Source organism: Theropithecus gelada, chromosome 14 (assembly GCF_003255815.1).
Source record: "Theropithecus gelada isolate Dixy chromosome 14, Tgel_1.0, whole genome shotgun sequence".
Taxonomy (NCBI): Eukaryota; Metazoa; Chordata; class Mammalia; order Primates; family Cercopithecidae; genus Theropithecus; species Theropithecus gelada.
The window spans coordinates 53,529,793-53,544,922 of record NC_037682.1 but is presented as its reverse complement, the minus strand read 5'-3'; the positions used below and the strand labels follow the sequence as shown (position 1 = coordinate 53,544,922).

Here is a 15,130-nt window from a genome sequence, read left to right as displayed (position 1 = left end):
ATGAATGACTTGCCCAAAAGTGTATATATAACTAGTTAAGTGGGACCATTACTAGAATTGAAGGCATCTAATTGTTCCTTTTACCTTTGGAAGAGAGTACCACTCTTTATCCATCCAGTCATCCATCCATCCAAGTAACATTTTCTAAATCCATACTAGATGTCAGGCCCTATGTAACCGTTAGCAGTAGAGGTGACTGAGATGCAGCCTTATGCTTCATCTTATGGGGAGGAGGTGCACAGTCACCCACTCTAAAAGTTAAGTGCTGTGATGCTTGTAGTCTCAAAATTCTATCTGCTAAAAGGAAGTAGTAGAAATTATGAAATAATACAAGTATTTAAATTTGTGTTTTTAACTAGTTGGGTTAAATAACACTGGAATCATATGACATTCATACATATATCTTGCAGAAACTCAAGTGTGAAAATGTGGATTAGCAGAACCAAATAGAGGGAAATCGTATTATAATAATGCTTTAAATTTCTATGGAGCATTTACCTCATAAGGCTCACTAGCTTACATTATTTCATTAGTTCTCTTAACAGCAGTGTGAAATTGATATTGTTAGACCATTTTCAGTGATGACAAAATTGGTCAAACAGATTAAGTAATTTGCCTGCAGTCACATAGCTAGTCACTCACACTGCTAGGGTGAGACTCAGATATCATAAGCCACCACCCCATAGCTGCTACCACTGTTCTTTCCTTGCCATCTTAGTAAAGGAAAAATAGTAGTAACTACTCTGCTTTTTTACCATACTCAACCCATCAAGGACATTAGAAAAATTAAAAGTAGTTCCTCTTTAGTAAAAAAGGTTGGAAATTTCTCTTAATTGCTTTGTTTTAGAATGGTGTGCTAAAAATTTGACTGGGTGATAGTCTCAACCGTAGGAAGAATTCAATGGGAATACTTAGAATTATAGTTTGAAAAGTCTCATTTCCATCCTAGAACAGTTAATAAAATCTTTTAAATGGAGAATATTGGCCATATTTGTAAATTCATACTAAGCTAATTTACTAGTGTTCATTGAAATAGTAAACATGGTGAAGAAGAGAAACTATTCACTACAACTTATGTATTTGGGCTTTTAGAAGCCATAGAAAAGGTCTTGTTTGAAAAGAAAATGTGACCCTGGAAAATGCCTTCTCATGTGTAGAAAACTGGTTTGGAGATAGGGCAGTAGGGATAGCAACTAGCAACCGGGTTTTTCTTGAGTCTGTACTAAAACTGATTCATTGCAGCTCCTCAGTCATCTGGAAGTAGGTCCCTGGGAAAACATGTGGATGATGAGTAATAATACACATTCTTCAGAGTGATAAAATGGCAAGGAAGAATATGTAGACAATGAATTTGATATTTGAAGAATGATGCGCTGTGCACAGTATAGGCAGTTCACTCAGGCAGTAATCAAACTGTATTTAAAATGATGGTCCTTAAGATAGCAGTTATAATCCAAGAGTGTTACAGTGCCTCACACCTGTAGTCCCTGCAGTTTGGGAAACTGTGAGAGGACTACTTGAACCCAGGAGTTAGAGACCAGCCTGAGCAACATAGTAAGGCCCCGTCTCTACAAAAAAAAAAAAATTTTTAATTAGCCTGTAGTTCCAGCTACTTAGTAGGCTGAGGTGGAAGGATCACTTGAGCCCAGAGGGGAGAGGCTGCAGTGAGCTATGATCGTACCACTGCACTCCAGCCTGGGCAACAGAGCAAGACCCTGTCTCAAAAAAAAAAAAAAAAAAGAAAGGAAAAAGAATAAAAGAAGAAATACGTAAGAGAAAGGACAGAAAAAGGAAAATCATAAATATATTTTAAGGTTGTTCTGTGAAGACAGACTCTTCAGTGTGAAGAGGTAAATAGGAAAACTGGTGCAATGGTAATCTAAAACTACAAAGTAATTATAGCCAATACATTAACACTCTTTGCCAAAGCTGTGCTAAACATTTTACATGTATTGACCCCAGAACACAATTTTGAGATTTAAATACTGTTATCTCCATTTTATAATAAAGGTAATTTAAGTACAGAAAAGTTGAGAAGTCAGAGTCACAAATCTAATATATGAAGAGGAGCCAGGAATTCATTCAGGCTAGGCCATCAAATTCCAGAACCAGTTGGTCGTAATCATCATATTAAGCTATACCAATAACCAACAAACATTTTTGTCTTCCTATGACACGACACTACTAGAGGTTAGGAAAGAAACCAAAATGGCAATAAAAGCTTGTATTTGAGTAATGCTTTAGAAAAGACTTTTACTACATTTGTCACAACAATGTTATATGTTATGATCACATGGGAGAACTGAGGCTGAGGGAGATTGGATGACCTGCCTACAGCCATTTATCGGAGTAAAGTGACAAAACTGAAATCTAGACATAGGCTTTCCATTTCTAATCAAGTAATTTTTGCATTACACCCTTCTATTAAGAAATTTAGTACCTTGTTGGATAGCATAGACAAGCTTGTTTGCCATAAGCTGGATTATTGACATAGAGAGAGGGGCACTCCTTAAAGCTTAAAAAGTGACATTTTAAACAAATTAAGAGAAAAACTGTCTCAAAACTCAAAAGGTAGATAGTCAATAAAGTTCATCACCCTCTTCATATTTTCTTCTAATTTGTACTTGTCACATTTTCTATTAATGAGCCTATATTTTATAGCTAGGAAAACAATCAACATTAATTTATTCAAAAAGTCATCTGAGAAAAATTCAACCCAAGTGTTGCTATGACATGGGAATGTAAACCAGGAGTATTTTAAGGTCTCATCCTTTACCTTCCATGTAGCTTTAGCAGAAAAACCAGACCTAACATGGAGGGAACCTTAGAGCCAGGGAGGTCCAGTGGCCGGAGGCAGCAAGGCAGCCCTGCCTTGTTAACTGAGAGTCCAGTTTCTGCTTTCTGCTACAATATGAAGACCACAGTCAATAGAAGCATTCCAGATGTGTCCTCATGAGTGGCTTATAAAATTAGAGACAAAAGATTAAAATAATAAGCATTAGAGTAAAACAAAGCTCATCAAAGATAATCCTATTACAATACCACGAGAGCTTAAATTTAAGCCGGGAAGAGGTAAGAGTTTCTGATCCATTTAAATACAGTTCCTGTTACAGCCCAACCACATGATAAATCAGACATCTTAGTATGCCAGTTGTGACATTTTTTTCTAATGAAAATCTGAAAATTAAATAATATTACTAACAGTTGTTGAGGCAATCATGCTGTATTTGGCACTGTGCTGAAAGCATGATAAATGAATTACCTCACTGAATTCACATTGCAACACTCAGGTGGGCACTATTATCATCTCCATTTTTCTAGTGAAGAAATGGAGGTACAGAGGCTGGTGTCCCATATAATAAGTAAGCAGAAGAAGTGGGATTGGCACCACCAGTGCTTACACTATTACTGTGTAGAGCTAGAAGTGTATGTATTTTAAAAGAATTCCTAGAAGCTTGTTTTTGAGTTTGGCAACCTAAACAAACAAGCACTTAAATAGCTCAGAACATTTTAAGCTATCAGATAATACCTATCAGAAACTCTGTGTCCATGTTTTTTGTCCATTCAGTGTGGTATATTAGCTAACGTCTAACTGAAAAGGGGTACTTTTTCCTGCATACAGTATAGTAAAAAGTATATGATCTGTTTTATTTATACTCAGAGGTTTCTTTCACATTTTTGTTCCTGTTTTGTTTTTTTTTTATGCTTAGGGTTGATGGTGCATGTTGATAAAAGAATTACTCTGGCAGCTTTCAAACAACATTTAGAGCCCTTTGTTGGAGTTTTGTCCTCTCACTTCAAGGTCTTTCGAGTGTATGCCAGCAATCAGGAGTTTGAGAGCGTCCGGCTGAATGAGACACTTTCATCATTTTCTGATGACAATAAGGTTGATTAAAATAATCTTTGAGTAGTTAGAGTCCATTTTAAATGATAGATTCGAGAACAGCTTTTACTACTTCCAAGTAAGGTGAAGTAGATACACTGGAAGGATTTTTTTTTTTTTTAATGATTAATGGTAATTTGGGGGGTTTTTTGTTGTTATTTTTCTTCACTCATCTAACAAACATTTGTGAAATGTTAACTGTGTGTCAGTTACTATTCTAGGTGCTGGGGATTCAGAGGTAAAATATATGCCTTTTCTCAGAGAGCCTATAATCTAGAGAATTTTGGAAAGTTTAAAAATGGGATGAGAATGGGTTATTTATTCTGTTGGAGGCAGCATGTCTAAAAAAATGTTTTTAACTTATAGATTACAATTAGACTGGGGAGAGCACTTAAAAAAGGAGAATACAGAGTTAAAGTGTACCAGCTTTTGGTCAATGAACAAGAGGTAAGTAACACATTTAAGAACAATATAAGGTTACTTTTTACAGTTACTAAAAACATACAGTGTAGAGATTTTATTCATAGTCATTTTATTTCTCTGAAGCAAAGGTCAGCAAATTTTTTCTGGGCCTTGTAGTTTAGCAGGCCATACTGCCTCTGCTACAGTTACTCACTTCTGCTATTTTAGCACAAGGAGCCATAGACAATAATAAACCAGTGAGGTGGCTATGTCTCAACATTTTATTTACAAAAGTAGGCAGCAGTGAACTTGGCCCTCAGGCCACTGTTTGTCATCCCTGTGCTCTAAAGTATTGCTGCAAATGCTGAAATGAGACAAAATTTTCCTGCTTTTAAAAGGAAAAATTTTTTTTTCTTTGTGCTTGCTTTCTGGAAACAATCATAATGCTACAGGTGAATAGCAATTGAAAGTCATTTTAGTATGTAACAAGCATTTATATAGTGTCTACTGTGTGCTTTAGGTGCTTGCAAATATTAACTCATTTAATCCTCATCAATTAACTAAGATACAAGCAGTATTTCTTATTCTCATTCTATAGATGAAGAAAGTGAAAGTGAGGCACAAAGAAGTATTTCTTGGTCAAAGTCACCGCTTGTAAACGGTGTGGGTTAATGATCTAAACAGGCTGTGTTTTTTAAGGAATAATAAAATATTTTAGTCCCTGTGGTATACTAGCCTTACCACAAATACCCAAAAGAACAAGGCAAAGATCATATTTTCAGAAGGTTATAACATCCTACTATTACAACATTCTGTTATAACATGTTATATCATCCTATTGAACAACTAAACAAATGTGAAAACCATAAATTTATCATAAAATGCCTTTATTCATACAAGATATTTTAGCTGGCACCTGTTATTTCTCTTAATGTGACCCATTACAGTCATTTTGACTTACATATTTCATCTGAGTCTGTGGAAACTGTGTCTCTTTTGAGACAATTGGTTAATGTATTTGGAGAATTAGTATACATTTCCCTCATTTTAGTCTATAAAAGTGGTTCGTTTTGCTTTCAAAATTATAACTATTATAAGAAGGAAAATACAAATGTGTTATCCTATTTAACCTTTACAATGACTCAGTGAGAAAGATACTGTTCCCAATTTGCAGAACTGAGACAGATTTTAAGTAAACTTGCTGAAGATAGCTGAGCTCATAAATAGTGGAGCTAAGGTTTCAGAAAAGGGAGATAGACTCTGAAACTCAGGCCCTTAATTGCAAATAAAATGTTTTGGTAATTTTTATTTTAATGTGTTAATATTAATGTATTTAATTAATGTGTAATTCACGCTCTGATTGTTTGTGTTTACATTTCTAGCCATGCAAATTTCTGCTAGATGCTGTGTTTGCTAAAGGAATGACTGTACGGCAATCAAAAGAGGAATTAATTCCTCAGCTCAGGGAGCAATGTGGTTTAGAGCTCAGTATTGACAGGTAAAGTAAAATTAATGTCATCAGTGATTTGAAGAAAGACTGTGTGGTCAGTTGAAATGAACTGGTATGATTTTCTAAAACTGGGAGAATTAAAATTTCCTGTACTATTCGGAATTTTAGTACGACAGATTAGTTTACAAGGACTAAGCAAGAGTATTAAAATTTTGTTTGGATTTCCTATAGAGGATTCTAAATTTGAATTACTAGGAACATTTCTTTATTTCCCCAAATTTTAACAACTCATTATTTGACTTTTATATTTGAACATAGTTCATTTTTCTTTGGTGTCAGTTTAGTGTCAATCTTTAAATTGAGAGTTTCAAATTATAGTCATTTTAAATGTCTTGTCACGTTTGTAGGTTTCGTCTGAGGAAAAAAACATGGAAGAATCCTGGCACTGTCTTTTTGGATTATCATATTTATGAAGAAGATATTAATATTTCCAGCAACTGGGAGGTTTTCCTTGAAGTTCTTGATGGTATTTTCAATATTTTTGGGGGGAAGTATCAGTTAGAAATACTCTAGAGCTAATAGAAGCCTATAGTTTTTAATCAAATAATGAGTTACAAGGAATCTAATATACGTTATAGTGTTTTGTGTTATATTAAGCATAACGATATCCTTATTGTGGATTGATGTGATTCCTACCTACGTCTTATCCCTGGAAGTTTTATTTTCTTCCCCTGTATCCTTGTGTAACTGCTTAAGTTGTTTGTGAAAGAATAATCGGTGTCTTTCAGCCTTCTATCTTTCTCCTATCAAATGCTGCCATTTGCCTTTTAAGTATTCTTTTTTTGAATGTTGAGAATATTAATTCCCCCTTATGAGGAAATTACAAAGTTAGGTTTTTAATACATTTTAAGAAAACTCTGCTATTATTTTTTTAGCCACGTTTGTTCTTTAGTTTCTTTTTTATTATTATGGCTTATTTTGTATTGAGGACATGGTACTGATAATTTATCAGAGACTCAAGAACAATGACTATTTGTGTCCTAAGCCAGGTGGCTTAAAGAATAGAAGTGTATTGTCTCACAGTCTGAGATCAGGCTGTCAACAGGGTTGGTTCCTTCTGAGTGCTGTGGGGGAGAATCTGTTCCATACTCTCTCCTAGCTTCTGTGGTTTTGGGCTATCATTGGCAAGCTTGGCTTGTAGATGCATCACCCCAGTCTCTGCCTTCATCTTCATATGGTGTTCTTTCTGTGGGCTTGTCTGTCTGTATTGTTTTCCCCTTTTTCATAAACCACTAGTCCTATTGGATTAGGGCCCACCCTGAAGACCTTATTTTACCTTGAGTATCACTGTAAAGACCCTATTTCCAAATAAGGTCACATTCGGAGGTACTAGGGATTAGGATTTCAACATGTCTTTTTGTGGGGGGCACAGTTCAACCCATAATAGTGACCCTGAGGAGGTCCAAGTAGCAGACCTGTTTGTTGCACCTCCCAGTTTTCATTATCAACATTGGTACATTGAAAGTATTGGTTTTTGGAGGGAGGCTCTGGGAGGAAAGTTGGCTTTTAGAAGATCACATCAAGGTAAACAGCTAGTTCTATATTCTTTTTTTGCTGTTGCTTAGGAAAATTTTAATTTTCCTTTTCTTCTATAGAAAGTAAAATGTCAATTCTGGATATTTTGTTACAAGATTATACTAGTTTTTAGAGGGCTCAATAATACTAACACCTCATGTATTTCAGGCTGCTTCAGGTCTAATTCAACCATAAATTTAAATGGTTGAAATTCTGATTGACAAGTTAAGTTGGGAGGTAAGGAACAACTAGGATACCATCTACTATGGTGTGTAGGCAAGTGCTCCAGATTGTGATTTCTTTGAGTATCTGGAGTCTTAGGGAATAATCACTGTGCCTGGGTAAGTCGGGAAGAGATCATAAATGACAAAGAAGTCACCCTTGTAAGGATTAAGTATATTAGCAGAGATGGATTCATCTGAAAATGGTACTAGATGGTGGGTGCCTGCATCAGTATTATTTCAGTATATTTTCACATCAAGATAGTTGAGTAAGAAATGTCATGTGATTAAATCCAAGATATATTTATTGACCTGTAAATTGCCAGACACTGCAATCCCTTGTGCTACAAAAATGAGTAAGAACCACTTATTGCCCTCCAGGTACACACAATCTGTGGAAGAAACAGAACTGCAAACCTGTCATTCTAAAATAATAGGTACTAAGGGACTGAATCAGTAGAAGTTGTTCTTGTGTACACCAGAGAGAAAAGTGACAATTAAGTTGATGCTTGAAAAGTGACATAATGTAAAAGTGACAATTTTGAAGAATCACTAAATTGGGGATTAACTGGAAAGAGAAGAATTAATAATAGCTTGAGTGAAAAAAAGAGGATAGAGTGAAGTTGATTTGATTATGATTTTAGATACGGGTAGTAGCCAATAGAGAAACGACTATTGGAGATCCAGAGAAGAGAGAAACTGGTAATGCAGCGTTCAACAGGAGTCAGGGGGGAGTGCAATTAGGAGTACTGGTTGAACAATAGTTTGAAGAAGAGAGGAATTATCTTCTGAGACCGGAGAGAAGAGAGTAAATATTTGATTCTCAAAAACTCCTTGGGATAATTGGGCTTTTTCTTGTGCCCACTTTTTAAGAGTAACACTTGAAGTAAATCTTTTTGTTTAGTCAGGCACTAAGGGAAAAGTCGATTTATGAACCTTCAGAGAAAATAGAATGATGGCCTAATCTTGCATATTCTTAGGGGTAGAGAAGATGAAGTCCATGTCACAGCTTGCAGTTTTGTCAAGACGGTGGAAGCCTTCAGAGATGAAGTTGGATCCCTTCCAGGAGGTTGTATTGGAAAGCAGTAGTGTTGACGAATTGCGAGAGAAGGTAAGTTCATTTTAAACAAAACATGTATCTTATGTTGTATATATATATATCATAATATTTATAAAATATATAAACAATACATTTTCCCTGTGTTGCCTAAGAGAAAACCCTAGGAAGCAGTACCAAACACTGATGCAGCAACTTTTCTTTTCGGTTTCTGTCACACCTTGTGGCACACTCGGGTTGTTTAGGCTCTTGATTCTTTGAAAAATTACTTTGGCTCCTGACCATTCAGAAGTGGATCCTCACTTTCTGTTGCTTGGACCAATTTTGTCCTAAGAAGTTAGAATTAGTTAGAAGTTACTAGATTGAATTGCTCTATGTCTCAAAAAAACAAATGAAGTAGAATTGTGTAGAGAATCCAGATAAAGGTCTGTTTTGCATTTTAAGATGGAATATCTAAGGATCTCTGGGGAAAGGGTGAATTAGTCAATCCGTGGTACCAGCACAATGAGCATTTTGAAAAAGATTTATTTCCATACTTCATACTAAACACAAAAATAAATTCTAAATATATTAAGTTTATATATTAAAAAAGTAAATGTACTAGGTGAAAATATGTAAAATATTAAATACTAAAAATATTTTCATATTCCTGGAGAAAGATATTTGTAAGCATAATACCAGAAGCCAAAAAAAGAAACTATAGACCACATACAAACCTATCCTCAGCACAGCCAAAGAAAAAGGTATTTAAAAAGCAACTCATAAACAAAGCTAAAAGACAGTAAGCTAGGAGGAAATTATTTGAAACATGTATTAAACATGCTATCCATAATTTATAAGGAGCTACTACCTTAAGAAAAAGATGGAACAAATCTAATTTTAAGAAAGACAGCATGAATAGGCAATTTATAGAAAAAGAAATACAAATTGAAAGAATAACGTTATTTTTCACTTCTTAAATTGGTGAAGGTTTAGAAAATCGAAAAATACCTAGAGTTCTCAAGGTTTAGGGGATACAGACAATATATACCTTTGATAAGTGTATAAATTGATGTGACTTTTTTTCAAGTTCGGTTGGCATCATTTGTCAGTATTTCAGATTTGCAATTAAACATCTGGGAATTTGACCTATAGAAGTATTTGCAGGTCAGGTGCCATGGCTTACTCTTGTAATCCCAGCACTTTGGGAGGTCAAGGCAGGCAGAACACTTGAGTTCAGGAGTTCGAAACCAGCCTGGCCAACATGGTGAAACCCTGTGTCTACTAAAAACACAAAAATTAGCCAACTTTGATGGTGCATGCCTGTAATTTTAGCTACTCAGGAGGCTGAAGCTGGAGAACTGCTTGGACCCAGGAGGTAGAGGTTGCAGTGAGCCAAGATTGCACCACTGCATTCCAGTCTGGGTGACAGAGTGAGACTCTGTCTCAAGAAAAAATTATTTATTTATTTATTTATGTATTTATTTTTGAGATGGAGTTTCACTCTTGTTGCCCTGGCTGGAATGCAATGGCGCGATCTTGGCTCACTGCAACCTCTGCCTCCTGGGTTCAAGTGATTCTCCTGGCTCAGCCTCCCAAGTAGCTGGGACTACAAGCACGTGCCACCACACCCGGCTAATTCTTTGTATTTTTAGTAGAGAGGGAGTTTCACCATGTGCAAGGATATATTCATGGAAGTATACAGTAGAGCTTTGTAACTGGGAAAAACTGAAAACAGTCTCAGTGTCCATCCACAGAAGATAAAATGTATATTGTTCAGTTATTGAAGAGCATGTGGTCACTTTGTATCCTATTCTTCTAGGAACAGAATTATTATATAGAGATATTAATCTAATTTTACATGTTTTTGGAACATGTGGGTGTAGTTTGTGTATGTATAGGAAAAAGTCTGGAAGGAATATACTAACTTGGTATTTCTGGGACATAGTATTTGCAGGGTGGCCGCTTCCAGCTTTTTCTTCTAATTTTTTTATATCAAACAGTTTTTAAACTGAGCTATTTCTATTGGTGGGGTAAAAGGAAAATAACTTTTCTAGGCAAGTTTATTTTTTAAGTGAACTCAAATAAAATGTTTTATTTTACAGCTTAGTGAAATCAGTGGGATTCCTTTGGAAGATATTGAATTTGCTAAGGTAAAGCCCTAAGAATGTTTGCATCTGTGTATTGTGCATGATAAACACAGCTAGTGGCATGATTTATTCATTCACTCTTTTTCTTTTTAGGGTAGAGGAACATTTCCCTGTGATATTTCTGTCCTTGATATTCATCAAGATTTAGACTGGAATCCCAAAGTTTCTACCCTGAATGTCTGGCCTCTTTATATCTGTGATGATGGTGCAGTCATATTTTATAGGTAACATTCACAATGTTTTTGTTGCTGTTAGTAATACAGTTTTGGTGTGCATAAATATCTTATTTTCCATAAATATCTTTACTGTTTTTATGATATGGAGCAGCACTAATGAGTAGAAATACAGTGACAGCCAAGCATGATTATAATTTGAAGTTTTCTAGTAGCCACATTAAAAACAATAAAAAGAAACAGGTAAAATTAATTTTTAAAATATTTTAAATCCAGTATATCCAAAATATGATCATTACAAGTCATCAGTATAAAAAATCATTTATAAGATATATTGCATTTTTGTATTGTACTGAGTCTTAGAAATATTGTATGTCTATTATACTTCCAGCACATCTCAATATGAACCAGGCATATTTCACAAGCGCAATAGCCACATGTGGCTAATGGCTGTTGTATTGGACAGCACAGATGTAGAGGAAAAAGAATACTCATTGGAGCCTCACAGATCTGGGTTCAAAACTAGCTTTCTGATTTACCTAGCTCCTCATCTATAAAATTGCAACAGTGATGTCTACCTTGCAGGATTTTATGAGAATTAGAGCTATTGCATGTAAAATAACTGGCACAGTGCCTGTTATAAATAGATGTTCAGTAATGATAGCTGTTACTACTGCTAATAACATGGAGATTATTCTCTGCCATTTTTAGAAGTAAGCAGTGCGTTCCTGTGATAAACACCTTAGAAATCTGGGACATCCCAATATATAAAATAATATTAGTTCACCTGTAACAGATTTCCTTATCTTGCTGAGGAGCATCATAGCATTCAACATACATTAATAGAGGTGGCAGGCTCTACTGGCCTAATATGTGATTAATATTTTATATGTAGGGATAAAACAGAAGAATTAATGGAATTGACAGATGAGCAAAGAAATGAACTGATGAAAAAAGAAAGCAGTCGACTCCAGAAGACTGGACATCGTGTAACATACTCACCTCGTAAAGAGAAAGCACTAAAAATATATCTGGATGGAGCACCAAATAAAGATCTGACTCAAGACTGACTCTGATAGTGTAGCATTTTCCCTGGGGGAGTTTTGGTTTTAATTAGATGGTTTACTACCACTGGGTAGTGCCATTTTGGCCGGACATGGTTGGGGTAACCCGGTGACACCAGCACTGATTGGACTGCCCTACACCAATCAGAAGCTCAGTGCCCAATGGGCCACTGTTTTGACTCGGAATCATGTTGTGCACTATAGTCAAATGTACTGTAAAGTGAAAAGGGATGTGCAAAAAAAAAAAAAAAAAAAAGCAAACCTTCTGTTAGAAAAGGGGACAGGGGAATGAGTAAACTTCTTCTATTGCGGACAAATGTGCACATAGCCGCTAGTAAAACTAGCCTCAAACAGGATGCTCATAGCTTAATAATAAAAGCTGTGCAAAGGCCATGAATGAATGAATTTTCTGTTTATTTCACTGATACACACATTACCTCATTGACAATTCAGAAGTAAATCCAACATGTGTTGACTCTTGGAAAGCAGCAAAAACAGGAGCTGAAGAAAGGAAATTCTTAGAACCAGCCGTAACCCAGTAAGGAATTGTGAAGTTGTGTTTTTATTTTGTTTCATTTTTTGCAGAGTATTAAGAACATTATTCTGGAGCATCAAAACGTTTCCCTTAGACCGCTCCCAGCAGGTGGCAGCTCAGATTGCTGCAGTGTTGTAATTATAACTGATTGTACTTAAGTTATGGATGTAGAGAATATGTTTCATTCATTTATTCAGCATGTAAATAAAATTGATCCTGTTGAGTTATCATAATTGCAGTTCAACTATCTCCCATGGTTATTCTTTTCACGTATCATTCATTCTGTACATTTGTGTACATTGAGAAGCATAGCAATCTGTGTAAATGTAATCCTCAGTGAGGTTCCTTCAGTGCTAGGTCCCATAGGATTGTTGTTGCCCTTGTTAATGAGGTTTCTCTGTTCAGCGGCTTCAATTTTTTTCTCTTTGTACATCTAGTTTTGAAGATTTACTTCAAGTTTGAATCTTCTAGAATGCTTGTAAGTCCAGTTTTAATTTTTACAGTCAATTTGTAGTTACATGTAGTTTAACTTTTGGGAAACGTCTTAACATTGTTTTGAATAAACTTGCTAGTGAGGTCAGGTCATGGTACAGACTGATGCAGTCAACATGATTTCATTGCAGAGTCTATTAGTATCAGCAAGTTTTTGCTTTGCTAAATAAAAGTATTCAATGAACACAATTCTACATAAATTTTGAAATACCATCTAATTTATAAAAATCAGTAAAAAAAGGTTTTGGTAAAACTTTTTCATGCCAGATGCTGTTTACAACAATGAACATGCCAATAAAACATTTGTTCATTCTGTTGTGTTATTTTAGTCATTAAACTTCTGTGGATGAAGAATCTGGGTTAAGAATAGATTTGTCATCTTTAAATATAACATTTTGTAATGTGTATTGGATATCTCATTTCTACGATAAAGGTATATTTACCGTAAAGTTCTCATAAGAGAAATGAAAAGATGTGTTATTATCTAACTTTGGGGAATCCTGTCAGTATTTCAGATCCGATTTTTACCCTTTTTTTCTTATAAGAAAGATAAAATTAGAAAATACTGTCAGCAAATGTGACTCTGCCATTTGAATATAATCACTGAGAATTCCATAATGTCTTAAAAGTCTCCTGGAATCCACAATGAAAAAAAAAAAATCTTTTCTAGGTATTTTTCTGGCCAATTTTTATTTCAAAGAAGCTATAGCATTTAGCTAAACTTGACTGAAGTAATGTTCTGAGTTTGTATTAGTGGGATTGGTGATGGTCTCGGAAGAAAATTGGAAACACTTGTGATGAATTGTCTTTCAGATCACTTAGATTTTCTGATGTAAGAGGACGGCTATTTGGTTCTAATACAGGCCTGCTTACTTGGGATATAGGATTAGTAAATGGGGTTTCTGCTTTAAAGGACTGACTTGCTATCGCACAGAAGAGGCAGATTTGTAAACAAAATGGGCTTTGGAGTTTGGTCTGATTGGGTTTGGTTTAGTATTCCTGAGCGTAAATGGTAAAATTCTTCTGATACCTACTCTTTAGACTGTGCCTTCTGCTCTGTTCTTTGTTTGTTTTATGTTTAACTGCTGCTTATAATTGCAGGTGTATTACAGATACAAATAAGAGTAAAGAAAATATATTTCATTATAGAAAAGAAGACATTAAAACCTTCTTGCTTTTCAGTGCCTGATAGAGTGAAAACACAATGTTGCACTTTAACAAGTTCAATAAAAGCTAATCTGTGTCAGCCTCCCTCTGCTTCAGAGAGTCAGGTGAGCACCCATAACCTAACAGGCAGAGCCCTAGCAATGTGGATCAAGTTCCCTGAGCCCAGGGGCAGTGGAGGCTCATGATCTCTTATCTTTTGAGGCTGAGGTAGGTCACATGCAACAAATTGTGACCCTGCTCCCCACAAGTCATGCAAAGGTTTTGAAGAGCTTTTACCATGGGGCAGATGAACTTGTGTCAACCATGCACGAGAACCAAGTACCTGCGTTTCTAAGGCGGGCACTGAAGGTGAGGGGTGCATTCTGGCCAAAGAAACAAAAGCTGTGGTCTCAGGACCATGCCGTATGTAGTTGGTCTGTACAGGACGTGTATGTAAGGAAGAGCAGTCATGATAGTGATAGATGAAAACTGTGTGTGAAGCAGCCCTCACACTAAAGTGTTTGGTTATCTCTTATAATGTAAGGGAAGGTACTTTAAAATTCTTCCCAGAATTAAAGCGATGAACCCAGGCTCCAGTCAGAAAATAATCCAATGAAATAGGCATTGGTTGCCACAGTTAGTAGTTGTGTTGTGATACATCTAGAGGCCAAGAGAGCAGGAGAGAGCTACCAACTTACACTGTGGTTTGAGCATCATAGCATTGCAGTGTTGTTACTAAATCTGGAAGTGATCTGTGAATGTATGGAATACAATAAAATATTTTATTCTGGTTCATTTGCTAGTACTTCCTTTTTGATTGGATACTGTAGTTCTTCCTCTGGATTTTATTTTGTTCAGCGTCAAGGCCCTAATTTTGCAAATGTAGTCTAAACCACAGTACGTGGACTAGAGGATACTCTGAATTAGCAAGTTTTTTGTTTGCTAAATAAAACTATTCCATCTTAATCCTGTGTAATTTTTGAAAAACACCAACATTTTGGTC

At 35.6% G+C, this 15,130-nt stretch overlaps 1 protein-coding gene across 3 annotated transcripts in view; it reads left to right on the top strand.

Moving 5' to 3' along the window:
- Window positions 1–14,922, top strand: part of USP47 (ubiquitin specific peptidase 47) — a 123,346-nt gene extending 108,424 nt beyond the window's left edge. For 2 of the 3 annotated variants that reach the window (XM_025357025.1, XM_025357024.1), the window contains 8 exons: window positions 3,711–3,886; window positions 4,250–4,330; window positions 5,668–5,783; window positions 6,143–6,261; window positions 8,512–8,642; window positions 10,673–10,720; window positions 10,811–10,941; window positions 11,786–14,919. In XM_025357025.1, the coding sequence (XP_025212810.1) occupies window positions 3,711–3,886; window positions 4,250–4,330; window positions 5,668–5,783; window positions 6,143–6,261; window positions 8,512–8,642; window positions 10,673–10,720; window positions 10,811–10,941; window positions 11,786–11,960 (977 nt within the window). In that variant the 3' untranslated portion in view covers window positions 11,961–14,919. Of the gene's footprint in view, window positions 1–3,710; window positions 3,887–4,249; window positions 4,331–5,667; window positions 5,784–6,142; window positions 6,262–8,511; window positions 8,643–10,672; window positions 10,721–10,810; window positions 10,942–11,785 lie in introns of all 3 variants that reach the window. The other variant, XM_025357023.1, reaches the window with a different exon arrangement.
- The last annotated feature ends 208 nt before the right edge of the window (window positions 14,923–15,130 follow it).